This window comes from Bipolaris oryzae, assembly GCF_000523455.1.
Source record: "Bipolaris oryzae ATCC 44560 unplaced genomic scaffold scaffold_83, whole genome shotgun sequence".
In the NCBI taxonomy this organism is placed as follows: Eukaryota; Fungi; Ascomycota; class Dothideomycetes; order Pleosporales; family Pleosporaceae; genus Bipolaris; species Bipolaris oryzae.
In genome coordinates this window covers 33,632-60,054 of record NW_006911359.1, presented here as the reverse complement: position 1 = coordinate 60,054, position 26,423 = coordinate 33,632, and the positions used below count along the sequence as shown (strand labels likewise).

Sequence of the window (26,423 nt, the reverse complement as noted above, 5' to 3'; positions counted from 1 at the left end):
GAGGGCGGGGGCGAGGTATCGATAACATTCAGGCTAGTGTTTTCTGAAGCTTTGCATCCAATCAGGGCATGGTCTCACCGCCAATTCGGGTGGAGTCACTGGGGAGAAGAACAAGAAGGCGGTGCCAGTCCTGGTTGGGAGCGCAGATGACGAGACGACAATAGCCTCGTGGCTGTGGATAGCTGCCAGGAGTGGGGAAGAGGGCTGGTGGTGTGGTGGTAGGGAGGGTAGGTAGTAGAGACAAGCGCGGCTCCATGGGCATTTTAGCCTTGTAAGTAACTGAGTAGCTCTCTGCATGGCCAGCTGGGGGACGTGCGGACTGCCTCGGGTCAACTTGTCGGTCGAGTAGAAAAGGACGCCAGGGACATGGAGGCTTCTCAGCGTGGGCATCGTCAGCGTGCATGCAACTAGTCTCCACGGTGGGGTTGCAGAGGACCCATGGGAAGCAGTCAGTGACGATTCTCAGCAGGGCGGCGAGGGTCGCTTGTGGCTGAGTGTCGTCGAGGGCGTGTGTAGAGTAGCCCCAGAACGGGCGGCGTGGCAATGGTGGCCATGCTGGCATAACTACTGCTACTGCTACATGGCAATGGTGCTATTAACAGGATGAGGCGGTGGAACGATGCGCTGGCAAACGGGCGTGGTGGTTCGTCTGAGACGCAGCTGCGGCACAGCCCTGCAGGTGTGTAGAGGTAGCGCAGGACGAGAGCAAAACTGACGTCGGTTGAGGGACAGCTGGCAACGCCTTGGCTGGAGTTGTTACGGGAAATGCAACCTGCAGCCCGGCGTCTATGTACCGACATTGAGACAGGTTAGCGGAGGAGCTGGACGCTTGACACGTAGCCCACCATGGCTCGCCTGTCTGCCCATTGATGCTGGGCCGGCTGCACTGCGTCTCCACGACGCCGGGTGCGTTGAGCGGGTTCATTAATACTAGCAGCCGTTTCCCTCGGGTTCGCCCTGCGATTCTTCTCTTTTTGCAGCCCTTGTCATCCTGGCTGTTCGCTGTCGCCGGCGCTGTCACTGTCGCTGTCGCTGTCGCTGTCGCTGTCGCCGTGTGCGCGCAATTGCTTTGCGCACATTTGCTCGCACTTCTCAACACCAAGCCCTCGACCATCGCAGCATCACCACTACCAAAACAAAAAAATCCCCCTTTCCAGCCCTCGCTCCTCCCCAGTCCCGCGCATCCCGTAACTCTTGTAGCAGTCAGTCATTGAGCGCGCGGCCAGGTCCGCCTGCTCGGCCGCGTGCCAGAGAGCTGCACTGACCGTGGCGGCCACACCGCCTGCCGACGTCACGGCCCTTTAAAGCGGTCGCATAACCGGGCGCGCTGGGCATTGGAAATGCGCTGTCTGAGACATCAGGTCTACTACTTCTGCCAGCATCTCAGCATCTCGATATCGACGCCAGACGTCTGCTAGTCCGCCGCACAGAGGGCCCTGCGTTGCCAGCCCCACTGAGCGCTTCCATTGGCTCGTCCAGCACGCCAACCGCCGAATAAGAAAAGAGCACTGGGCCCGAATCACGACATTCGCTCCGCCTACCCTGATAGAGACATTTCCATTTCAAGTGAGCTTCGCTACGCCATGTGGCAGATTAGCACTCGACTACGTCGCTGACAGTTGTCCCAGACGTCACTCACAGTCTATCTACCCGAGCTTCCTATACACCATTACCATTCCTACCACCACTACCACTACTACTATTACTACTACTACCACTACCACCACCACCACCACCACTACACCCACCTCAACAATTCCCCGCCCGCCTATATCTACGACACACGCCATTGTGCCATGGTCATTACTACATCCACCCTCGTCGCCTAGTCAACAAATCTCCGAGCAGCGCTTCCCACATTGGTGCGTCATCACGGGAATCGACCTTCACTCATACAAGCGACGCGCACGGACGCCCGGTCAGAAGTGGACACTCATCGATTGGCCAGCACTTGTTGCTCTGGTTTCAAGTCTTACTTCGACTCGCCGTCATCATCCCAAGGCATCGTCGGTCTGCCTGGACCGGGCTGCACTGTGTCTATCGTCTAGGAGATACAGCGCGACGGTCCGGGTTGGCTGTTCCGGTAAGTGAGGACGAGGGCAAGGTTTCCACCATCACTCCACCAAGATAGCCCCTGTATACAATACATGCTCCGCATGCCTCCGATTCCTCCTGTCATCAGTGCCTTGCTGCCATCACCACCCCTTTTCGCGGCGTCCCCAGGCTTACGACCTTTGACAGACGACCTTGCTGAAAGATGGCTTCTCTAGACTTTGATCAGAAGTTTCTCGGTCGGATAGCCAAACAGACAGAGGAGTCAAATCCCTTCTTGTCAAGTGCCCTCTACCAGATCTTGGGTCTGTCGGTGCTCCTAGCCCGCAGGCTCATCCGTGCCAGAAAGCTCCGCAAGCTAGACACGAGCCGAGATACTCCCTCACTCTCAGCCTACCAGCATATACTATGGATGTCCCGAGAGGGCCTGTCCATACTCGAGCTATATGTCCTTCCCTATGCTCAGGATAACCAGCATGGACCCGAGTGCAGAGTACTGAGCGTCAAGCTACGAGCAAGCTTCTATCACATCTTCTGCCTCTTCCACAACCAGCCACCCGTCACCGCAACCAACATGGCAAGCACTGATCCTCGCTACCCAGGCGCACCTCAGCCACTCTCACCCAAGAACGGCAATGCTCATGGTCGCACGACAGAATCAGGTCTATCGCCCCCTTCGAAGCGAGCGGGTAAACAACCGGTGCTGCGTGAGCCCGTCGATTCTATCGTGTCTGAGACATCGTTTGTCACGAATCCGTATGCTGCAGGAGGTCCAGTTGGTACTCCCTCGCCAGGACCAACCATCAACGCGCCTCCAGGCCTCAACCCTATTCCTATCCCACAGCCCTCGTCTTTCATCCTTCCACCTCTCAACTTTGTGCCCTTGGCAAGTGGGTACTTTACGACAGCCACACAGTACGCCACTTCCTTTCTACCCGGGTCACATCCTTTGAGATTGTCCGTCGCGCTTGAGCACAGTGCATTCTTGTGGGACTGTCTTCACGACCATGACGGATCCCGACGCGTCGCTCGACGTGCGATTAAGGATGTTTACCGCGCGCAGGAAGCCATGGACGATACCGAGTTTGAGGACGCTGCTGAGCTCGTGGGTATTCTGGGACGAATGATGAAGCGTAAGAGCTGGGAAGGCACACCGCGCGTTGGGGGAATGGCAAGTCCGGAACCTACTGCACAGCCTGCTGCACAAGCAAGCACCTCGGAAACAGCAACTCGAGCTACTGCCTCTTCCACACAACGTCCTCAGCAAAACAATAAAAGGATTGCCGAAGGACCCCCTCTGGCAGACGTCTTGATACCCCCACGATCATCAAGTGCCACGCGTAGCCGAGCAAACACAGCGAGCAAGTCTACTCCACGCCAGAAAGAAAGCAGCAGTCACGAAGGGACACCAAAGCCGAGCTCGCGTCGGCGTTCGGGAAGCAGCAGCAGAGACGGCACTCCCCGCGCAAAACACGTCAGTGTAGAAAGCGGTGCGAGTACAACGCCTCGTGCGCCGCAAGGAAGTTCCATTCGCTCGCCCACGACGCCATCTACAGTTCGGACTTCACATCGAACGTCGGGTAGTGCCGGCTCCTCGAAGGGAACACCGGTGGCAGGGACCTCAACGCCCTTGACCCAAAGTGCAGCTGCAACACTTGTTTCCGAAAACATGCGCAACTCGCCATCGCTCCGCCGCTCGCCCACCCTATACCCACCCGAACAATATGGCCCGCGCTATTCACCCTCGCAAGAGAGCTCATATCCGAGACAACGGAGGTGACTAGTAGAGACGGGTCGGGAAAAGCAAAGAAAGATGGAAGTGCAATGGACCGAGGGCTACCGGGAGGCCGACATTGTGCTTCTGCCATCGACGCAGCCTTCGTCGGTTTCCTCGACACCCGTAAACTTTGCGGGTTCCTCCTCGTACCCAGAGTACCCTATCAAGTTTCGCATTTAACTTTTGCCAGGACGCGCGTGCATGTACCTCCCGGTGAAAGCAAACAAACTTGATCACCTCCATCATCCCCTCCCGTCGCAGATGTACAAAAGAAAAGTCATACCCTCTTGGATTCGTGTTATCCACGATCCAGTTCCGACACATCCATACCTTTGTCGTACCCTTGACACTTTGTCGTCGTTTTGTACCATAACAAACAGGCGTTGATTGGGCGTATATACTTTGTTTTCTCTCTCTCTCTCTCTCTCTCTATTCCTTTTCCTTTTCATCCTCATCCACCTGCGTGTTTGCACTCTTGCATTGTAGGATACAAGGAATCTCGTCCGTCAAGAGTTATAGCTTTTTTTTTCTCTTGTGAAGATAAAAATGGGAAGCAGACTCCGGCTGCAATAATAATGTCTTGTACCTTTTTTTTTACTTTTCCAACCGTTTGCTTTTTTTTCTCTATTCCATTGGCGCTGGAGGAGGACTCGCGCTTGTAGCATTGGATAGGGCGGCCGTAATGATACCATTGTGTTGGTTTGCGCCTGTTTCTTGTAGATTTGAACGTGGAAATCGAAGTAATGCTTTCTCTGTTCAAGATCTAATCATGGACTATCGACTCGAGACTATCTATCAAGGCCCTGTGTGTATAATCGCGACTACTCGTGATAATTTGTGGCGTTTCTGACCCTAACTTTGAGCTTGACCCTGAAGCTACCCTCGCCTTGGCCAAAACCCTAGATCTTACCCAAGCCACAACCCATGTAGTAAAATAACCAGGTATTTTCATCAAGGCGAAGATCTAGATCATATAGAAAAGACACATTACCCCCAATCGACAGAGGCTTAGGACCATCGGCTGGCAAACAATGTTTACGATCACCTTGTTCGAAATATTGCGCCGATTTGCAGACTCGCGGGGTGGTACCTTTTAGATAGCCATTCAAAATACTGGGCGTCACTATAAAGTCTCCGTCGACGGCTATAAGAAATGAGTGATTACTGTATATATTATTTGGGATTTCCTTACAAACGAACTCAGCAGTTATGAATGCTGCTCGATGGTCGATATACACCGGTATATTCTCAGCCCCCCCTCCACGTACACCTTTCTTCTTGAATCGACGCCCATATTGCGCCAGTACTCTCCTTTTTCTGGCATCTCTTCGTGTAATCACGTCTTGACTTGGTGGTGTTTTTGGAACGCATATGGCGTCAAAAATGAAGCGGTCATTTTCCATATTACCAGTGATCATGCAAACATTTTCCTCTGGGCAGGAGCCAGGGATATCGATGAAAAGATCTTCCCCGTCAAATTTGCATATATCGGTGTATGCTCGCTCGTTGATGTTTGCATTGCACATTCGAGAATCCCAGGTACTTCCTTCAGGACAGGGATTTTCTACCGGAACTCGTTTTTCTAGCATTGATAGACCACGCTTTTCTTTCCGCCGCCGGTTATGTACTTCAGCTGCTCATACAGCCTTGTCATGAGCCTTGATCTGGTCGATGTAGTCTTTGGGGATGAGATCTAGGATAGAGATTGCGCCACTATCTAGAATAGGTGTCGCTGAGGCTAACATTACTAAAAGAAAGCTAAGAATAACCTTAGTGTCAAACTGGAGGTAAACCATAGTTTAAGATGAAGTAAGTGTATGCTAGAGATTTCAAAGACTTGTAGTCTGTTCTGGACGAAAACAATCACTTAGGAACGTTGGTCTTAAATATAGGTTTAGCTATAGAATGGATTATATAATAGTCTATGACACATGAGTCTTTTGAGCTATATATAAATAACTCTAAAAATCGTTGAACTATATTGCCTTTCAAACAACACCGCTTGTAAAGGTTAAAGTTAAGACATATGTCAGCGCCTGTGTAGTCTGATAGGTAGAAGAGCCGGCAGTTGTCAGATTCTAGCCTCCTCTGACCCTTTCCGGGCCTCTTCGGGACATATCAGCCCAACCTTCCCTTTTCTATCTACCTTTGACAGGAATAAGCCGTCAGCGGAATACAACCTTTGCGGAATTGGGTGTATTTGAATTTAGCGTTTTATCTAAGCATCCTGTAGGGCATGTGGATGGGTGGTGCCCAGAGCTTAGGGTGCTGTAATACCGCCTAGTCTCACCTATTCGCGGAGAGGTTTTTCTAAAGTACATATATCAGTCCGCTGGTTGAGCAGCCGCTACTTTTGCGGAATGAATTGTCAATGGAATAGACTTTTAAGAGAAATTCACATCAGATAGAGTTAAACTAAGAGTAGGGATACATGTATACTTCCACACCAGATAGAGTTAATATTCTGTACCTAGTTGTGTCTAAGAAATTCCGTTTCCTTTTAAGACTGACTAGCTAATTCCGGAAAAGCCTTGGCGTTGTGGTTGGATAGATATTCGTATTCTATCCTAGTCAGATTTTATGCAAGCTGACGCTACACCGCTCCCGCTCTCCTCTCCTTATCTAGAGACGGGCAGTAAACTGTATTTTGGGCAAAGTGGAGTGGGTAGTGGTAGGAAACATGCGAGCTGGTCAGCATAGCAAAATTTATAAATAGGAGTGGCTATCTCCCAGACTTACAAAGGCAGCACAATTCTTCAACACTACCGAGTCCACTGGGCAACACGTATATTCTCAGCGCATAAACAAGCACTTGTTACCAAAATGAACTCATTCATCGTTTACGCTACGGCTCTCATTCCTATTGTATCAGCGTTATCAGTTGATCTCGCTTTGTCGTCCTGTCCTAATACGACCGCCCTCACTATCAAACAAACAGTCGATGGGACCGCAAGCAATTTTACAGCAATCCCTGCAGAAGATGGGCTCATTTGTAACGTCCAAATAGTTGCAACTTCGCCAGAGACTAGCTTGAATTCTACTGCGTGCTTTATAGTCGCTGTTGGAGACGATACGTTTGACACCCAATCAGTAATTACGCCAGCTGACAGCTACTCTGGGGACCCAGTTGGATGGTTGAGATGTTTGGATACTCTTAACCCAGGAAACGGGGATCTAGAGGACTCAGACTAGGAACCATCCTGCTGCTTAGATCGATAATGATTCTTTAAGATAAAAATTTAAGACGAACAATAGGGCTACCAGTTGCAGTCGATGAGTGGGTGTGCGCGTGGATGCTGTTCTAATTATCTACCTTATGATCAATTCTGTTTGCAATATAACCGTGGAAATCGCATACAGAGAGCACTTCCTTAGATTTAACTGCAATGCATAATCTTTTCACTTCAAATTAGGGATCCCTATCACTTTCTCAACCCTACGAAAGTAGGTTTGCGAGACTCCCGATTTGTGACAAGCATACAAAGCACACTTGCTTTCTAAGAAATGTTTATTTCTTACCAACTATCTATATCTGAAATGACTCTATCTAATAAGTTTCTACATCAGAACCTCCCCGTTACACAACACCACGCCCATCCAATTACCTTGTAAAGCTCACCCGTATTCCCCCACCACCGTTCCCGCTACCTACAGTTTCGCGAGTGGAGAATCTAAATCTTTCCGGCTAGCTCTATTGGTTCCTACTAAGAAAAAGATTTTTACCCCACTTTGGATGCAATTTTTTTCTTGGTGATATAATTTTTCTAATTTTTGCTCACTCCCATCAATTCAACAAAGTTCTTCTTTGGTTCAGCGAGATTTCACACTCTATCTCATCTGAGTTGTTCAGATGGGAACGTGCTCGAGATCCGCGACTTCCTTGTAGGAAGGTAGCAAGGTCGCTTAGCTCAGTTGGTTAGAGCGTGGTGCTAATAGGAACCCTCAAATTCCTGTGATACGCCAAGGTCGCGAGTTCGACCCTCGTAGTGACCATTCTTTTTTTTCTCTCTTTTTTGCTCTTGTAATCACCTACGCCTCGCTACGTTTACTCTCTTTTTGCGCTTGACAATATTTCAGGATCATTTGTATGCTTTTACACATTTACGGTTTTCTACTGGGAGGATACGATACACAAAATTAATTTTTTTAGAATATCCCACAGAATGCGAGAAAGAACAACAGCATCTACATTCACCCCCTTCTCCTCCCCAAACAATACCACAATCCCCTCCACTTCTCCCTTTCCTGTACTCTACCTCCCTCGTCTTCTCCGGTGAAATTCTAAATCGCATATCAGTCTATCTGCTCCAAAGTCTCAAGCAGAGAGTCATACAGTCCTACTCGTAATTCTCTGCTGTTTAACAAGGGCTGGGTGCTGAGACAGAAGAGGTATTGTATTGGTGGGGGGTCTTGTATCGTGGCTAAAGTGGAGGGGTGGACGCGTGTCTATGTATGTATCTTCCTGTTGACCGGCGGAATATTTAGGGTTCTTGGGTTGTTGGCCGGGGAAGGGCGTGTGGGCGCGATGAGAGGGGAATGTGTGAGGTCTTTGGGGTTTCCTTGGGGTCCAGGGGAATGCGACGCGGCGTTTTGGTAGCGGTATTGTGATAATTTTCTTACGGGGTGATTTGAGCGGTCGTTTGGCGGGTTGCTTCTCCTCGTTGATCTTTTTTGTATCCGGTGTCTTGGTCTCTTCACTGGCTTCATCATCTCCTGTAGTTTCCTCTACTTCCACCTTCACTGTCTTGCTGTCTTTACCATACTCCCGTGTACCGTCCATACTGCTCCTCCGCGCCCCTGCGGTTACCGTCCGCATAGGCGGTCTTGCGGCGATATCTTCATATACAAGTTTCTCCTTGAACCAGTAGGGTGTCGCGCTTCCGGTTGCACGCCGCGCCTCAAAGTACTCCCTGTCGTTGGGATAGCAATCGAAACCCATGAGGTAGAGTGTTGGGTTTAGAGGCTTGCGGGAGGCTGGTTGTGTCATGTTCGCAATTAAAAAAGATCGAGCTTTGGTTCAGGGTTGCGATTAGGGTTATAGAATTGGAGATCCGGTTTGTGTGAAGAGTTAGGGGGCACAACAGTTTCTGTATGATTTTAGAGTTTCAGGTATAGCAAGCATCTTCTACAAACTGCGCAGCTGCGGTCAATGTAGAAATTTTGTCAGCACCTGCACTACGCCATGGTACACTGCATCTCATACTGTTGTCGCACGAGTCTTGAGTGTGGGCTTCATGAGTCTAGAGCCGGCCGTACCAAATTAATCCATGATAGGCACAAAGGAAACATACCACATAAGCAGGCCCAGTCGTTGTATCGATGTGATTGATATAGCAACATTACGTGCCGTGAAACCAAAGCTCTACGGCAATTATCAGAAAACACATCCCGGAACAATGGAGAATGACAAGCAAATAAGTACAGTTTATGCCAATTTCCCTGGCACAAAAGGCAGACCCCCACTCAAGCCACCATCCACAGCCCAAGCCTGCGCATTGACATAGCTTGCTTCATCGCTTGCTAGGAACAATACAGCCCGCGCAATCTCATCCGGCTGTCCTCCTCTCCGCAACGGGTTCAGCTGCCCAATCTTCTTCTCGCTTCCCCTCTTCCTCGCTGCGTCGTACGTGACCCTGGTCATACCCGTTTCAATAAGCCCAGGGCAGACGGCGTTGCAGCGGATACCCGATCCGGTGAGTTGGTAGGCGCAGGTCTGCATCAGGCTGATGACTGCAGCCTTGGAGGCGGCATAGTCGGTGGGGCCGGCATTCGAGCGCAGACCTGCTACGCTTGCAGTGGCGATGATGCTGCCGCTGGGGTACGGTTTTTGGTCCGAGGTCTTGAGCATTGCGCGGGAGGCGTATTTGGCTGCCAAGAAGACGGACAGAGCGTTTGTGCGCATCATGTTCATAAAGCCCTCGGTGGTTTCCTCCCAGAATACTCTACCAGAAGCTATTCCTGCATTGGCGAAGAAGACGTCAAGACGGCCATAGGCATCCAATGCATCTTGACAGACCTTTTTGACTGCAGCCTCGTCTGCGGCGTCGAACTGGCGAATATGAACATCTGTTGAGGGGTACAGCGTGTTGAGTTGGCGCTTGTGCTTCTCGAGATGAGAGTCTGAAAAGTCGCAAATGTAGATTGCGCGGGCGCCATTGCGTGCAAATTGATGCGCACTGGCGCGGCCGATACCGATTTCAGAATTCGCACCTGGAGTAGTGTTAGACGTGATACTCAGTTGCGATGATGGTTGCGCGTACCAGTGACGATAATGACCTTGCCTTTGACCCGTCTACAGTGAAAGTCAGTCCAGCTCAGATGCTTACTATAGTACGCCTCCTCTCATACTCACTGGTCTGCCAAGTCGCCAGCTACACTTCTGATGCCACGCATATCCTCAAACGACCCGGTCTCGGGTATGGGCTCGGAGAGCTCCTTGCTCACACCCTCCTGCTTGACTTTTGCTATAGAATCAGGCATCGTGTATGTAATCAGAAAAAGACGGGGAAGCTATTTGGACAGGGCAGCAAGGGTCGTGGGTGTTCAGGGTCGCAAACTCAGAGCTGTAGGGATGGTGACGAGGTTGTGGAGTTGGACGCGGAGTTAGAGAAATCCGGGGAAGATGCCGAGGTACCTAGGCAATACGAGCATGGTTTCGGGATACGCGACCTTATCGGTTGTCGAGAGGCGCATGGTGCCGCTCGCCAACGCTTGGTAGTAACTTCATCGAGCACAGTCGGAAGTACATTCAGTTCCAACGCATAGCATTTGCTTACATGACTCGGTCCGAATACTACTACTACAACAACTATGATTGCCTGAGCAACACCATATTGTCCTATATGCATGCTGCTACTATTACAAAACAAGTGTGCTCTACTCGCCATTTCCGTTTGCGCTCTCCTCGCTTTCTTTGCTTGCAGCCTGCGCAGCCTTTGCCATCTTCCATTTCTGTGCATTGGCCAGGAGTTTTGCCAAATTTGCTGCGCTCTCATCATCCGCAGGGAATACATAGTCCACATACTCCTCAAAGCTGTCGTCATCCAGCTTTCTCCTCTTCTTGACCTTGCGTGGCATTTGTTTCTCAATCTTCTCCTTGTCCTCTGGACTACCGTGGACATCTTCAAATGACTTCCAGGCGGTAAGCAGAGCCACACGATCCTCTTTGAGATCGCGCTCCTTGAGGCGTGTGTGCGCACGCTTGAAGATTTCACGGGCACGAACCTTGGCGGTGTCGCTGATGGTTTCATCATCCTCGGGCGCCGACTCGTCGGGAACCCCTAGTTCGAATTGTGCCCATGAAGTCCATACCTTGACATGGTCTGTCTTTTGCAGAAGACGCTCGTATAGCGCGCGTGTGCGATCATACTCACCCTCGCCTTCTTCAAAGTCAATGTAGGCTTTCCAGAGAAGCTCAGGCATGTCTAGTTGTTGCTCCTCAACAGCAAGCTCAAAGATAGCTCGCGCACGATCCAGGTCGTCCAGACCTCGTTCTAATTCAGCGAACTTGATCCAGGTCTGGCAGTTCGATCCGTTCCACTCAATATACTTGGTGTAGAGCTGCCGGCAGCGGTTGAATTCAAAAAGCTTCATTTCGAGCTCAATGTATCCTTTGAAGAGCTTGTCTTTCGGACACATGCCCAAGCTTTGACCCAGGAGCTTGCGTGCAGTGGTAAGCTGGCCTTGTCTTACCTCAAAATGAGCAAACATTAGCCAGACCTTTGCAAAGGTGAAGCGCTTGTGTGGGAGTAAGCGGATGCACTCCTGGTATATTTGGCGTGTTCGTTCAATGTCCTGTGAAACAGCCTCTTCGTAGACGGCGTAGAACAGCCAGAGGTAGATGTATCTTCTCCAGTGTCGCTTTTCTTGTGTCGGTGGTATTTGTGCAATTGCTCGCTCGTAAATGTCCCGAACTCGATCCTGGTTGCCAGACGTCTCTTCCAGCCGTGCAAAATCGATCCATGCGTCATAGTTCTTGGGGTTCTCCTTGATCTGTTCTTCGTAATGTACCCGTCGCTTCGACAGAACAACATCCTCAATGCCGTCTCGATCCCCGTATTGCTTCTCGAAAGTTGTAAAAGCCTTGTGTAGGTTGACTGATTTCGACCGGGGCATGCGGTCAAGGGCAAACTTGTAGATGGCTCTGGCTCGTTCCAGTTCCTTCAACCTCGCTTCGAACTTGGCGTATGCCATGAAGAGCTTTTCGTCCATGAACTCATCGCCGAGCGTGGTGACAGCGGTACCGTAGACGTCGCGCACGAGGTCGCTCGTACCATGTTCCTCCTCGAACTTGGCCCATTTGACCCACTGCACACACAATGTTAATTGTTGAATCATAGCTTTTGAAGGGTAGACTTGCATTCTTTGGTTCTGGATGGACTACAGTAAACCTTTCAAAGATGGCACGGCACCTCTCAAACTCACCGTGCCTCTTTTCCAGCTTAATGTACGAACTCCAGGCCGCCTCATCCGGTTCCCACTGCATCCAGCGTTCAAAGACCGACCGAGCACCATCAATGTTGCCAAGGGTCTCCTCCATATAGACGTACTTGTACCATATCTTGTCGACTCGTGGGAGGATGGTGACGGCACGGTCGAGGAGGTTGCGCGCATGCTGAATGTTTCGATGCTTCATTTCAGAGTCGATATAGCGAAGCCATAGCGCGACAGACGTCGAGTCAACATCGAGGGCTCGTTCGAAGATGGATCGCGCGCGCCTGAACTCCTTCTGTTCCAGCTCCCAGGCAGCATAGCGCATCCAGTTGTTCATGTTGATACGATTCCGGCGCACATAGTCCTCAAACTCTTTTCTTTTCCTGCCCTGGAATTCATGCAGCTCCTCCATATCAGCAAATCGCTGCGTAGGCGCTTTGAGCTTCTCATCCTGACGGTCGACGGCTTCGCGCAGAAGCTGTTCTGCAGAAATCTGGATGGGAGCGGCGGCCTTGTTCTTGACCCGTGGCGGTCCTCGTGAAGCCTCCATGATGAAGGATGGGATATGATGTGTTCGTATGTATTACAATGATTCGATGGGACTGAGGAGGTGGTGGGGGGGAAGACGCCGCGCGCGTCGTATACGGATGCGAAAGTGGTTGCGACTGGGGAAGGTTGGGTGAGAAAGTTGGAGACGCTCGGATCAGATGGCCAGCAATCCAGCGTGGAAACGCGCACAGTATTACCACGACTCAAAGGCTGAGCGTCAGCGACCGGAGTAGTGTGTATGAAAAGCGGTGTTGTACGGCGATTGGCCCTTCTGTCAGGCCTTGTAAAAGTTAAGAACGCGACTGCTTCGCGCAACTTTTGGCCGCGCTGCGCCAAGCAACTAGCATCCTCAGTTTCACGTCACTGCCTTCGCAATTCCTCCATCACCCACGACACTTCACTGTGCCTTGCCCACACTCAACTCGACCAGCGGCCAATAAAAGGCGACAGGTACGTATAATACTGCGCGCTGCCGAATCCAGCACTCAACCAAACTTTACTAGGAGGGTAACCTCCGGCCGCCGTCGCGACTGCCTCCATCTTGCGCCCGTTCTTCTCCAATCTCGACCACTGAGCCCTCTACATCACATCAAGCACCATGGCTACTCTGGAACAAGAACTTCTGGCCGACTTCGCCGACAGCGGAGACGAGGACATTCAGGACTTGGAGAATGACTTTGCTGAAGGAGACAACGGATCGGATGATGACATGGTAGATGAGGAGGCGGAGTACAGGGCCAAGGACAAAAAGGACAACAAGGGACCTGCAGACATACGATCGGCCCAGCAACTCAAAGCAAACCTGGAATCGGTGCTTGCACGTATCGAGGAAACCAAGGATCAGATGGACGTGGTGGATGGCGAATCTTTTGAAGACTCGCCGGAATACAAGCTCCTTACCGAAGCCAACGAGTTCTCTACGCAGATTGATGGCGAAATCTCTGCCGTACACAAGTTTATCAGAGATCACTATTCGGCCTTCTTCCCGCATTTGGAGGACCTGATCAAAAATCCCGTCGTCTACGCGAGAGCATGTTTGGTCATTGGTGGCGGGCCTTTGAAGGATATCAAGACCATTACGCCACAACTAAAGGCAATCGAGGGACTCGAGCCTGCCCAGGTCATGATTGTCGAGATCGAAGCCACACGAGTCGAAGGAAGACTTCTTGACGAGGCCGAGCTAAACTTGATAAGAAATGCCTGCCATCTGCTGCTTGAGTTGAACGCCGCAAAGTCCAAGATTTTGGGCTTCGTCGAATCCCGAACTGAAGTGTTTTGCCCCAACCTGACAGCGCTTATTGGATCCTTGACAGCCGCACATCTCATTTCCTACTCTGGAGGTATCTCTAATCTAGCCAAGACTCCCGCCTGCAACATTGCACCTTTGGGTTCTACCAAAGTGTCAGGCGCCACTGTGGGTCTTTCCAACATTGGTTTGAGACACGAAGGTTACCTCTATCACAGTGAGATTATCCAGAACCAAAGGCCCGATCTTCGAAAACAGGCACTGCGCATCGTGTCGGCCAAGGTGATACTGGCTGCGCGCGTAGACGCCCACTCGAGCTCGCGCAACGCACACATTGGCATGGATCTAAGGAGAGAATGCGAACGCCGGCTGGACAAGCTGACGGAGCTGCCTGCAAACCAAAAGGGTCAGAGAGCGCTTCCTGTGCCGGACGAAAAGCCGTCACGCAAGCGCGGTGGAAGACGAGCGCGAAAGGCCAAGGAAGCAACTGCCATGACGGAAATCCGCAAAGCACAGAACAGGATGACGTTTGGTAAAGAAGAGAAGGAGGTGGGCTATGGAGACTCGGTCAAGGGCATGGGCATGATTGGAGCCACGGACACGGGACGCCTGCGAGCCCAGCAAATCGACCCCAAGACGCGGGCCAAACTCAGCAAGAAGAACGCTGGCTGGGGCGGTGACACGACACTGGGCATGGCATCGTCGCTCAAGGGCTTTGGGGCCGGTGGCACAGCAACGAGTCTGCGGGCGCAGGGGCTGCGGACTGGCGGCGTGGGCCTGAGTGGCGCGGGAACAAGCTCGATTGCATTTACCCCCGTGCAAGGACTGGAGCTTGTGGACCCCAAGGCACGCGAGGAGATGCAGCGCAAAAGGAAGGCAGATGATGACCGGTGGTTTAAAGGTGGATCGTTTACGCAGCTTAATGCCAGCTCAAAGGTGGATGCTGGGGGGTTCAAGGTGCCTGCGCTACCGAATAAGAAGCCAAAGGCTGAGTGAGTGATTGATGGGCTGGCTGTTAGTATATGTATCTCATTGTCATTTTTTTGGCATTTCAGCAGGATAATATGTGCATTATGAGGCGTTTTTTTGTTGTATCTTTTTCCTCCTTTTACTTTCTTAAAAAACGAGAGCGAGAGAGAAATAGGGAGTGAAACCTTTTTTTGTCCATGTTGGAATTTAGGGATGGACAAAAAGAATCAAGAAGATTTGAAGTTTTTGTTTCTTCATCAACAGCAGTCAAAAACCCTAGCTTGTTGTTTCTTCGCGGAGTTTCGCACTTTGACGACTTAGATGCGTGTGGCGTTGCTTGATATTTAGAGATGCGGGTTTGCAATCGTAGCATTTTATGACGAAAGAGAGAGTGAAAGAGAGAGAGTGAGGGAGAAGAGACGTACGTGGGACGGAGAAAGGCATGTTGTTCGCAAAATGTTGTTGCGTTAAACCTGTCGTGAATGCTAGCTAGCCTACGCTTTATTTTCGGATATTTTTGTTTCTCTAAAGGTTATCATCATAGTAACGCGTCGCTCGCTTCATACTCGGTTATCAAGCTTTAGTAAAAAAAAATAGGTCCAGTCCAGCCCGTTCGCGAGGCCCGTAGCGTGAACAGGTCCAGGGTCTTTTTTTTGTGATGCAGGTAGGCAGGCGAGGCAGAAAGTGGTGCGGGATACAGGCTTGCGCAGCAGAAAACCAAAACAGGAAAGCGGGTAATAAAGCATGTAGGTAGTGTGGATGCAGTGATTCGATGCAGAGTTTATTAGCGGAAAAAAAATAGGAGGATAGAGTTTTTTTAGTTGTGATTATTGTTATGATTATTATTTTCTTTTCTTTTTGCTTTGTTGCCATTTGCGCAGAGACAAAAGGCGGTGGTGGGATGCATGAGAATAACCAGCGGCCTGGAGCCGAGATGGGTTTTCTTGGGAGCTGAGTCGTTCATCAGCAGTTCATTGCGACCCAAGGCTTTGCCCGAGCGCACGGGGCGGAAGGATGATGCGCAAAGCTCGCGCTCGGTTGGCGCACAACTTTGTTCGAGAAACGTTCGATGCTTTTGGGCAGGTACTAGGGGTATCCCTGACCTCGCTTTGGCTATAATGCGATAAACGAGATCTTGTTAGTAATTGTCTCAATTGCCTGTCGTTCGTGTCACAGCACTCTTGCTTTGTGACAGCTACGACGGCCTGCCTAATCTACGAAAGCGTTTTGCGCGGCTGTTGTCAGATAGGGGGCCAGAGAGGCAGAGATGAGGGAGGGAGTGGGGGAGGGGCTGCGATCCTTTCTCTCTCTCTCCCTGTGGTTGCACCGGACCTTGGACACAATTACGGCAGCCGTTTGCGCGCGCGCATGGTCAGCCCTAAGGGACAGGCAGGGTCTTTTTGCTGTGCACCGCAACATGTTGCGGTGCTACCAAAGAGCCAAAAAGCAGCGCCTTGATTGCTGCTGGGGGTGGCTGGGCGAGGTGTCCAGTAGACATTTTGACACGTATTGATGATGTCTGGGTGGCAGGACCAGGAGGTTCCAGTTGATGCAGCAGCTACAGGTTGGTCACACAGTCTGGCGTCGGGCCACGACTCAGCCGCTAGGAGTGGTGATTTTACCCGCCGATAGTCCGTAGGATAGCACCGACTGTCTTCTGACACAGCGTCACGGCAGGCTGGTAGGCTGGCAGGTTGGCAGCGGGGGCTATGAGACGTTGCGGATAAATGTGTCGAGAGATTGACCATTGAAGCAACGGAGGGTCTGTCAGCACCCTCTTTACGGATGATGATGACGGGGCGCCACTGAGAAGGGAAAGCGGGCCGGCCATGCAGTGGACCAGTGCGAGGCGGCGGCGGCCAATAGGGTGGCCGGGGCAGCCAGCCAGCGCACCACTTGTCACGACGGGTGGCTACGTCATGTCTCGGGAGTCAGTCGCATGGGCACGACGAAGGGGGGGGGGTTCCCATCGAAACAAATGCGGGTAGGGTAGAGCAAGGAAAGTGAGTTAAGTTGAATCGAGCAATGGTGACGGTCGGCTAGCTGTGGCCCTAAAGCATGTACTGTGTAGGGTGTGAGCAAGGGCAGCATGGTGCAACGGGTTGCAATCATGGCGCATGAGCAAGCCACAATGGGCAGGCAGGCAGGCAGGCAGGCAGGCATCTTGTCGTAGTCTAAAAGTGGGAGGAATGGGATAGAATAGAATAGAGTGACATGTATGTATGTATGTAAGTAAGTATGGACAAGAGGCGGGACGGAAGCGAGTGTGGCAGAGGACAGGGGCGTGTGAATGGATAGGGAAATGGGCAATCAGGCTCAATGGCCCAATTTGCCCATGCAGTGGAAAGTGGATGCAGAGACAGCGCCAGGCCACGACACACACACGACCCAAAGGGCCCAAAGCACCCAAAGCACCCAAGGGCGGCGGCAGCGAGGCGGGCGGCAGCCGGTGGGACTTTTCGGGACAGCGCACGTGACCCGCACGGAAGCAGGCTAGCGCACCTGGCAGCATTATTTTATTTTTTTTGCGAGAGCGGTGTCGAGGTTGCTCTGCTCCACCTGCTGCTGCTGCTTTTCATTCGGCGGCCAGGAGCCCAGTAACCCAGTCGACTTTATTTCCCGGGTCCTGGCGCGGCATTTGCATTCCTACAGCCCCAACACCAGCCAATTACAACCCTGTGCTGCTTTGTGTGTGTGTGTGTGTGTGGATGCACACCTACACCTACTTGGACTGACTGGAGAGGACACGAGCATTACTCGCACTCGACTCGCCGCCGCCGCCGCCGCCGCGTCCCCCGACAGTGCTGCCCTGGACGCTCCTCGCTCAGCCAGTACTGTACAGCCAAACCTAGCAGCCCTTTCACGCCAGGCGAGGCGTTAGTACCGCCTGTAACCCTGCTCGCTACCTTCCGCTCAAGCGAGCCCTCGCTTCGCCTGTAAGTCCCAAGACGTCCCCCCCGTTCCCTCGCCCATCCGCTCCCACTCCCAAGCCGCTGTGCCCTGCCACACGCGCCGCCGCCCTCAGTTACCTTCTAAAGCCGGCTAGCTGCCCCTTCGCCGCCCTCCGAGCCTTCTCGGCCAAGCTGCTGGGAGCCGTCGCCGTCGCCAGAGCTGTCCGGACCTGTCGTCGTTGTCGCCGCCGCCGAAGCCGTCGCCAGAGCTTTGGCTGTCGTCTCTGTCGCTTTGGCTGTCGTCGCCGTCATCGTCCCTCTCTGTCGGCGCGCAGCCCCTCGCTCCGCCGGCCGCCTCTTGACCGAGGGTTGTGCCTAGTCTACGCATACTATCATTCCCTGGCCCACCTTGCCTGCTGCACACTGCACACTGCGCACTGCACACTGCACCACCCCCCCCTCCCCTCACCCCCCTAGTCGCCTCTAGCCGGCTCTTGCTGGCTGCCTGCAAAGTCACTCGCCAACGCGTTAATCTATGCCGCAGTCGTCCTGTCCCTCAATCCTGTCCGTCGTCCCAGCGCGCAGTCTGCCAGTGCGCCAGCCCGCAGCCCTCGAACCGAGCGGCCAGGCCCCTGCCAGCGGGCCAAAACGCCCTCGCCAACTCAGCTAATCCCAGTTCCTTGCCTGGCTTGCCGTCCCTCTTCCATCTGCGTTTGCCTCAAGCTTTCTAGCGCCTGCGTGCCCTCAAACTCAACCGCCGACGTGAGTTGTGTGCTCGTGTCTGTCTGTTGTTGCGCCCAGGCGGCCTTGTCCTCTGCTAGCCCATGTCGCACGACTTTTCATCCCAGATCAACTCAACGCCATATTCGCCCGCGTCATCGCACTTTTCCCACCAAAGCATGGCCGATCCCAATGTGCAGCAGCAGTCGCGACAGCAGACCGTCGCCTATCCCTCACCGCACTCATACCCGTCGCCATCGATGCAGCCCACGTACACCTACCCGCCGCCTCAGGGCCAGCAAACCACCGACGCCTATCGTGGTTCTCCTCAAAGCTCAAACATGTCGTTGCCGCCCCTCAACCTGCCGCCAATCCGTCTGCAGGACGGCCAGCAACCGCAGGCGCAACCTCAACCAGCCCAGCAGCAGCAGCCGCCGCCCATGGGCTCGCCACTCCCACCACCACCACACGGTATGCCGCAGTACTATCCGCACCCAGCTCATGCGCAGCCCGGACAGCCCATGATGGGCAACATGGGCCCGCAATTCAATGCCATGCGATACCAGCTACCGCCCCAAGGCGACCAGCGAGTGCTCTCGGGAGGTCGCCACAAGAAGGAGATCAAGCGCCGAACAAAGACTGGTTGTCTGACCTGTCGCAAACGAAGAATCAAGGTAAGTGAGAACAGACGTCAATGGTACGCGATAGTCGACGCGACGCGAGGTCAGAAGAGGAGCTATTGCCATGTCGCTTGCTTAACCGAGCGAGAAACCCAAACTGCTCTAACCCGGCCCTCGCGCGTCGTAAAGCGAGAACCGCCGTGGTCTGCAGCAAACCATTGCAAACGTAGCGCGCACACTGCTCGGTTGCTGCAGTTTTGTGCGTAGTTTGCGGTGCGGGACTTGTTTTGCGCCTTGTTGCGACAATTTTTTTTTCGTGTTCCTCCCCCTACCGCCCGCCTGCCAACATCAACTTTTAACCCGCACATGTGCTAATCAAGACGTCGGATAGTGCGACGAAGCGCATCCCATGTGTAGGAATTGCCAAAAGAGTAAGCGCGAGTGTCTTGGCTACGACCCCATATTCAAGCAGCAATCTGGCCCGGCTCAGATACAACCTGCCCCCAACGCTGCGCCTGCCTCGCAAGCACCAAACGCACCCCCCGCGCCTGCACCGCCAGCTTCAGCGTACAGCCAGAGCCCCGTGCCCCAAGGCTATGCGCCTGCCTCTTCGGCCGGCTACGCAAGCGCTGCTCCTGCGACGAGCGGGGAACACCAGCCAGCCAGCTTCCACGCCATAGACCCTGCGCTTGCCCAGGCAGACCCTGCCCTGCAGTCGACCCAGCACTACAACGCCGGTCACGCTATGGATCCTGCCATGAGGGGTCCTCCTGGCCCCAACGCCTACCCGCCTCCCCCAGAGCCGCTCAAAGGTTGGTGCCCACTCCCTCCCTATTTCCTCTCATGCTCATGGAACCTCGCACTGACACACAGCTCAAGGCAAGCGCCTGCACATCACCGACATCTTTGGCATATGTAACCACAGCCCTCCAGAGGTCCCTCCTCGCACCTCGCCTGTGCCGCGTGAAATTGACGACGAGTTCAGTCGCATCTTCATCAATGACTACTGCCAGGGACTGGACCTTGTTCTCGAGACCACATGGTTCTCTACGGAAAACAATGCGCTCAACAGAGTCTTCAGTGACCGCTCGCTGCATGAAGAGGCCGCTTACTTTACCGAGACCATCAAGTACAAGGCATCTGACACAGACATGACTGGCGTCTTTAGTCAGGAAGCCCGTCTGCTCTGGCACCTGCTTGGTACTTGTAAGCACAACCCGCCAGCAACCAATGGCGCAACCTCGGAAACCGAAGACTTCTCATTACGAGAAGCCCGCGCCCGCTTCGACGTTCTCGAGGCTCTTTTGACCAACCAGAACCTTGCACCCAATCCTCTGCGCGAACTCACTTACCCTGCCAATCTCGATGAAGAAACCAGGATGCAAGTGGATTTCTGGATGCATTTGGGTGACTTTGTGCAATACTCAGACTCGGACACTGCGCCTCCCGGAGCTGCCGATAACGCTCTTGCTGTCATACGTAGTGTGTTGCGCATGCACGAAGTCCGAGATGCAATCTACTCGATTGCCATTGCGCGTCACTATGGCAGCCGAATTGGTGGTTTCCCCAACGCCTTACCAGCCCCTGTGAACCAAGCTCCAGAGAGCGACTTGAATAAGCTTCTTGTTGCCATGTCGTTTATTAGTCATGAGAGTCGTGCAGCAAGTCAGCAAGTTCTTGCACGCATTTGCGACATGGCCATGTTTTCATGGACTGCTTCACGAATGCCCTCGGGTCATCAGCCGGGAGGCTTTCCACAATGACGACCATCTGATGTAGTCTGAAAGTGACGAGGCATATTCCAAAAAATACAAAGGCTCTCTCGGCCCGTACTTTTTGTACCACCAACTGGAGAATTTGGGTTTTCATTTTTTTCTGCATTTTGGAAGCGGGCGTTGCTTTCCTCTCCCCATGCTTACCCAGCATGACTTGCTATCGTTTATGATTACACTTTTCAACTTTCAATACAGTGCGCCTTCTTTTACGTACATCCGCTTTTTTTTTCTCTCTCTTTGCATCGACCCTGCGTACGGAGCTGGTGGATTCTACAGCATTTTGGGGCAGGCATTCACAAGATATACCCGGTTCAGCTCGATCGTGTCCTGTTTCTCTTTCTCTTCTCCCCGGCGTCTCCCCAAATGTGGGGGGATCAATTGCCACTAATCCGTTTTTTTTTCTGCTTGCTTGCTTGATGAAGGAGTGTTTTTTAGAACACCACTTACGACATGAATGAAGGGTGTCGTAATTGAAGTTATTTGATGTGGAGATTCAAGACGTACATCGTATTACCAATTTACCAAGTTTGTTTTCCGGAGAAGTCAGAACATGGCGTGATTTGTTGATGCGACTTTTCTGTAAAGTTTCGGTACTCTCACCATGGAGAGAGCTAATTAGAGTTGGGCTGGGCTGAGCTGAGCTGAGCTGACTTTTGTACTCGATCGATTCTGGCGATAGAATAACATGTAACCAATCGTCTCGTCTAGACGGTGAGCCATTAGAAGCAATAAGAAATCTCAAGAGCAAATCATCACGATCCAGATTCACTTACACGTCCTCTCTTTCTCACACACACACACACATCCCGACAAAGGCACCAAGACGCAAGAAAGAAAACAAGAAAGAAAGAAAAAAAAGGTAACATCGGCATCCCTTCCGACTGGCCAGCACATACAAGCCAGCCAAAAACTCTATTCATGAATACACCACATATGGTCCCACCCTCTCTCTCTCTCTCATGTGCCTCGAACCATTTTTCAGCCTACCGAATCCCGACTGGATAATCAAATCAAATCGAATCCAACGCCAAAGTGGCAAAAACAACATTGTAGTACCATAGGCTCATGTGGTGCAACGCTGAACAAAGAGAGAAGAAGAAAAAAAAAAAAGGAGGGCGGGGAGGGGGCGCAGATGTATACGTGTGTGATACAGAGTTTGTTGTACAATGAAGGGTATGGGTCTTGTTTTTTTTTCTCTGGGTAGGGATACAGAGACACAAGGGGATAACCGGTGAGGTGGATATTCTCCGAGTGGGCTGTGGGATGGTGGGACAGTGGGACGGTGGGACGGTGGTACTGGGTGGGGTTGGGAAGGGGATTGTGTTACGTGAGGAGTGGTTGGTTGAGCTAGAGAGGGGAGAGAAAGGGGAGGTGAAGTAATGGAAGAGTTCTTGTAGTTGAGTAAAGAGGGAATTGGATGGGTAGGTTACATGTATGATAGATTAAGAAAGTAGCCGAAAAGGCCATAGTAATAATAATCCTCATCATCATCACCGTTTACACCCACTACTTTTCAATCCAGTAAAAGGGAAAAAAAAAGAAGATGTCTGAGAGCGTGGAAGAAAGATGCTCGTTCAATCCATGATTCATCTCACCACTGCTCCCCATCCCCCCAAACCCGATGCAAAATCACCCTCGCAAACTTACTCTCCCCAGGACTCTTCGTACACCACGCCACGCGGTTCCCCCTCCGCGAGTCCCTCCAACCCCCCGCATCCCCCACAACCTCCTCACTCAAATCCGTCATCCCCTCCGTAATCGTGCGGCCCCTCCGATCCACAACTGTGCAACCACGTGTCCACTGCCCACTCGTCTCAACACGCACATCTTCCTCTTTGAATTTCCACAAGGGATTCGAGGCAGAGAGCGCGTACCAGATCGTTAGTGGATCGTGGAGCTGGAGGCTTTGTTTTGCGTCGTCTTGGTGTTGCGGGTTTAGCGAGGCATTCTTTGCAAAGGTCGGGGAGAGGAAGAGGTGCGTCCATTCGGATAGGGGGCTTCCCTTTGTGCCCTCGCGTGAGATGTAGTCTTCGTATATGGATTTGGGGAGGAGATGCTGTTCTGTTGTGTCAAGGGGGAAGAGCTTGATTGTTAGTCGCTTGCTTAGTTGAGCGGGGTAAGGGGCCAATTTGGCTTGTTTTTGCGTGCTGGAAAGCGTGGGTGGCATCGTCAGGTGAGGGTTTTGCGATGTGAGGGCGAAGACGCGCGCACTGGCTACTGAGTCGGCGTAGGTGTTGAATTCCGCACCGGGTGTCATCTGGTTTCGTAGGTTTAGCGAGAGGCGCAAGGGAGTGTTTGGTTGCTTGATCAGATTAAAGGGAGGGACTGGGATCGACAATGTGGCAGGAGAATAGATGAGGTGTAGAGGAGGCGGCGATCGCTACTTAGAGCTTCAGAGCCATTACGAGGGGGTGGGGGAAACGGCAAAAGAAGATGGAATCTTACATTTCCAGGTGCATCGATAGCACCACCCATAACAACAACTTCCTTGACCCTGAGAAACGCCTCTGGATCCTCTGCTGCAGCAACAGCAAGGTTTGTTAACGGACCCATAGCTACTATGGTAACCGTATCTGGTTCATTCTCCCTAAGCAAGTCCAGCATAACCTTATGTGCAGGCTTAAGCGATGGCGTAAAAAGAGAATGCTGATCCTTGACTTTTTGAAGCTCTGCTGCTTCCTCTGGTGAAAGGTTCTCTGGCGTAGGTTTGAAAAGCGTCTTCCATGTCTCGGCCGGTGAGAGATGTGGGTGCTAAACGTCCGTTAATATTCAATCAACCACCGTGAATTTGGAAGAATAGAGAAACTTGCACTGTGGTGAATTCCTCCAAGCCCATCAATCCCATCTGCACGGCTTAGTTAGCTGCCGATATCTCCACATTGCTGGATACTTCAAAAAAAACACCTACGAAAGAAATCCGCAACCATCATATGCTCAGCCAACGGCTCTTCAGCACCAACAGCAACTATTCCAAAAAGTCAGCACTTACTAACCCCCCGTCCGTCTCACTCATCAACAAACCCACCAATAGGTTTCCTCGCATTCAGCGTCTCAAACCCCTCTGGCCGACCATGTTCCTTACGCCACGCCCTCTCCTTCTCAATCTGTTGGAAAAGCGTGACCACATTCCTCAAGCAACTAGCAATTTTCTAATCAGCACCCGTATTTCTCTCGCCTACTCGACCCCACATGCAAAGAATCAGCATTTGTCGATATAAACTTACTTTTGCACCTCAACATTTCCAAATGTCAAGCTGAGCATCAGAACATCGAGTTCCTCAGCCTTTGCCGAAAACGCGAGAAGCATCGCCAGAACATCGTCGACGCCCTATCACCAGTCTCTGTTAGTAGACGTTACTTTTTGTCCAACAATAACCTTTTTCTTTACCCCGCATTAACTAGGGAACACACCCCTTCCCCAGGTCGCAAAACTTACGGGGTCGGTATCGATAATAATCTTGTTAGGCGCCATTGTTTAGGTTTAGATTGTTTTCTTGTTCCAATGAGAGAAAAGAGAGAGGAAAAGATTGAAGTGCAATTGAGCAATGTGTTCGCCGCAGATAACCAACTTCCCCCGGATATACATAGACGTTGATTAGATAAACTAGTGGGCCGTTCTTCCCCCCTCCAAACTATGCAAGGCAAGTGCCTAACAAAACAGCGGAGTTCACCGACACCCCGACACGGGACCACTCGACTCCACTGTGGGTCCGCTGATGTTTTGGCTTCAGGGGTGCAGCATCAAAGTTAAGAGTCTAGAAGCTCAATCAAAACATCATAAACGTGTATGCATTTGTAAATTTCTAAACAAATATATCCCTTAACAGGGTGTGCGATCAACCCAATCGCAAGTAGAAACGCCGAGCACTACTCCTGGTGTACATATTTTCCGTGTCACAAAAGTTTTGCTGGGCCGGAATTTGCACCTCTGAACTTGTCCCTTTTCTCCAAATGGTTCATCTTGGCAGCTCCTCCTCCTAGCTGCTCCGCCTGCATTGAAGTACCCAATCGCCATGATTCTTCGTCATCGGATGTAACCAGTGTCCGCTGTCCAGCGTTCGAATCGAAAACTCATGTCGTGATGCGTGATGCGTCGTTTTATTTTTCGAGCCTAGTACACCTTCTTCTTCTCGTCGACGGAGAACTGTCCAGGGCCCATGTTGACCAGCAAAAGGAGGCCACCGCTGCTGCTTGTTAGTAAATGTGCATCGAATCCGATGTAGAATGGTGGTACTTACACAATCGAGAGAATCTGGAAAAAGTCGTACTTGGCAAAGTCCTTGTGAGGGTGTTGCGGGTGCAGGGTCCACCAGTCGTTGACGTAGAGGTTGAAGATGCTGAGAATCAGCACCAGCATAACAGCAGAGAACTTGGCCTTGAAGCCAACAACAACCATGACACAGGCAACGAATCCCAGAATGCTTGCAATGATTCGCCAAAACCCCCAGTCGCCGCGGAAAACAAATCCAACGAAGAGGAAAATCAGAAGAACACGTCCAGCAAGCTGAAAGTACATCTTCTTGTCCTTTTCATCAAGCTGGGGAAGACCAGCTGGAGCAAACTTCTTGCGAACCCACGAGTCGGAGAGAACCATGAGAAGGCCACCAACAACCGACAAGTTGCGGAGGAAGAAGTTGAGGTCGAATACGAGACCGTATCCGAGACCCTGCAACACGACCACGCCCATGAGCCCGCCCACGCTGAATTCGGAGTATTTCCGGGCAATAACACCAACGGAGCAGACCGTCATGGCGATGACGTTGACAATGAGGAACGTGTGCGTTAAACCATTGGGGACTGAGTGGCGCCAAGTGTTAGTCACGGGTCTCAACGTGTCGTGAGGGGTAGAATCGAGACATACTGAGTCGGTAGTCATGGAGGTATGTGAGCTGGTCGCGCCATTGAGTCACTATGCGTAACGCGTCCTCTAGAAAAGTTACGACAATCAGGAAGCGGCCAATTGCTGGCAAGTAACTGTGCAAGATGCAAGTCAGCCCATGTTTCTCAGACGGGCCGTTTTGTGTAGCCAGCACCACAAGAGGTGTCTAGTACAAACTTCACGCCCGTGAGCTCCAGCCTTTACTTACGGCTTGATGGGGTCGGCGACAGTGTCCAGCATGTCCTCTAGTTTGCTTGTCTGGGCCCTCAGTTGGTCGAGGGGACTCGGGTCGTTGTTCATGTCGTCGTTGCGCCCTGAGTTGCCAAAGGGGCTTTGGTTTCCCAAATGGTAGCCAGCTGTGCCGCGTATCTGCGCCATGGCTGGAGGATTGTAGAGAGGAAAGGAGGGTGCGAGGCGGAGGTGTAATAGGTGATAGGGTTGCTCCTGCGAACAGGTGTCCTTGACGCGATCGATTCTCGGAAACGTCAGATTATGTCAGCAACCTAACCTAT

The 26,423-nt window shown here is 52.0% G+C and overlaps 11 protein-coding genes across 11 annotated transcripts; 4 read left to right on the top strand and 7 right to left on the bottom strand.

Annotated features, from left to right (window-relative positions):
- Nucleotides 1-61: 61 nt before the first annotated feature.
- COCMIDRAFT_27113 (uncharacterized protein) lies at nucleotides 62-1,114 on the bottom strand (the record flags this gene model as incomplete). Its single annotated transcript, XM_007690687.1, has 2 exons — nucleotides 62-576; nucleotides 634-1,114. The coding sequence occupies 2 exons, from the start codon at nucleotides 1,112-1,114 to the stop codon at nucleotides 62-64; spliced, it is 996 nt and encodes a 331-aa protein (XP_007688877.1).
- A 1,143-nt stretch (nucleotides 1,115-2,257) lies between these two features.
- COCMIDRAFT_37586 (uncharacterized protein) lies at nucleotides 2,258-3,832 on the top strand (the record flags this gene model as incomplete). The annotated part of the gene is made up of 1 exon (XM_007690693.1): nucleotides 2,258-3,832. The coding sequence occupies one exon, from the start codon at nucleotides 2,258-2,260 to the stop codon at nucleotides 3,830-3,832; it is 1,575 nt and encodes a 524-aa protein (XP_007688883.1).
- Nucleotides 3,833-4,728: 896 nt separating this feature from the next.
- On the bottom strand, nucleotides 4,729-5,418 carry COCMIDRAFT_27111 (uncharacterized protein; the record flags this gene model as incomplete). The annotated part of the gene is made up of 2 exons (XM_007690686.1): nucleotides 4,729-4,973; nucleotides 5,022-5,418. 2 exons carry the CDS (start codon nucleotides 5,416-5,418, stop codon nucleotides 4,729-4,731), a joined length of 642 nt encoding a protein of 213 aa, XP_007688876.1.
- A 1,234-nt stretch (nucleotides 5,419-6,652) lies between these two features.
- Nucleotides 6,653-7,021, top strand: COCMIDRAFT_97816 (uncharacterized protein; the record flags this gene model as incomplete). Its single annotated transcript, XM_007690708.1, has 1 exon — nucleotides 6,653-7,021. One exon carries the CDS (start codon nucleotides 6,653-6,655, stop codon nucleotides 7,019-7,021), a length of 369 nt encoding a protein of 122 aa, XP_007688898.1.
- A 1,135-nt stretch (nucleotides 7,022-8,156) lies between these two features.
- Nucleotides 8,157-8,816, bottom strand: COCMIDRAFT_97760 (uncharacterized protein; the record flags this gene model as incomplete). The annotated part of the gene is made up of 1 exon (XM_007690707.1): nucleotides 8,157-8,816. The coding sequence occupies one exon, from the start codon at nucleotides 8,814-8,816 to the stop codon at nucleotides 8,157-8,159; it is 660 nt and encodes a 219-aa protein (XP_007688897.1).
- Nucleotides 8,817-9,254: 438 nt separating this feature from the next.
- COCMIDRAFT_6103 (uncharacterized protein) lies at nucleotides 9,255-10,309 on the bottom strand (the record flags this gene model as incomplete). The annotated part of the gene is made up of 3 exons (XM_007690679.1): nucleotides 9,255-10,039; nucleotides 10,090-10,121; nucleotides 10,182-10,309. 3 exons carry the CDS (start codon nucleotides 10,307-10,309, stop codon nucleotides 9,255-9,257), a joined length of 945 nt encoding a protein of 314 aa, XP_007688869.1.
- Nucleotides 10,310-10,705: 396 nt separating this feature from the next.
- On the bottom strand, nucleotides 10,706-12,812 carry COCMIDRAFT_37583 (uncharacterized protein; the record flags this gene model as incomplete). The annotated part of the gene is made up of 2 exons (XM_007690692.1): nucleotides 10,706-12,136; nucleotides 12,189-12,812. 2 exons carry the CDS (start codon nucleotides 12,810-12,812, stop codon nucleotides 10,706-10,708), a joined length of 2,055 nt encoding a protein of 684 aa, XP_007688882.1.
- A 597-nt stretch (nucleotides 12,813-13,409) lies between these two features.
- Nucleotides 13,410-15,053, top strand: COCMIDRAFT_6101 (uncharacterized protein; the record flags this gene model as incomplete). The annotated part of the gene is made up of 1 exon (XM_007690678.1): nucleotides 13,410-15,053. One exon carries the CDS (start codon nucleotides 13,410-13,412, stop codon nucleotides 15,051-15,053), a length of 1,644 nt encoding a protein of 547 aa, XP_007688868.1.
- A 3,688-nt stretch (nucleotides 15,054-18,741) lies between these two features.
- COCMIDRAFT_6100 (uncharacterized protein) lies at nucleotides 18,742-21,020 on the top strand (the record flags this gene model as incomplete). Its single annotated transcript, XM_007690677.1, has 3 exons — nucleotides 18,742-19,311; nucleotides 19,649-20,069; nucleotides 20,137-21,020. The coding sequence occupies 3 exons, from the start codon at nucleotides 18,742-18,744 to the stop codon at nucleotides 21,018-21,020; spliced, it is 1,875 nt and encodes a 624-aa protein (XP_007688867.1).
- A 1,603-nt stretch (nucleotides 21,021-22,623) lies between these two features.
- Nucleotides 22,624-24,504, bottom strand: COCMIDRAFT_37580 (uncharacterized protein; the record flags this gene model as incomplete). Its single annotated transcript, XM_007690691.1, has 7 exons — nucleotides 22,624-23,412; nucleotides 23,478-23,783; nucleotides 23,843-23,877; nucleotides 23,941-23,997; nucleotides 24,058-24,170; nucleotides 24,257-24,360; nucleotides 24,469-24,504. 7 exons carry the CDS (start codon nucleotides 24,502-24,504, stop codon nucleotides 22,624-22,626), a joined length of 1,440 nt encoding a protein of 479 aa, XP_007688881.1.
- A 639-nt stretch (nucleotides 24,505-25,143) lies between these two features.
- On the bottom strand, nucleotides 25,144-26,289 carry COCMIDRAFT_6098 (uncharacterized protein; the record flags this gene model as incomplete). Its single annotated transcript, XM_007690676.1, has 4 exons — nucleotides 25,144-25,216; nucleotides 25,271-25,829; nucleotides 25,894-26,006; nucleotides 26,120-26,289. 4 exons carry the CDS (start codon nucleotides 26,287-26,289, stop codon nucleotides 25,144-25,146), a joined length of 915 nt encoding a protein of 304 aa, XP_007688866.1.
- Nucleotides 26,290-26,423: the final 134 nt, after the last annotated feature.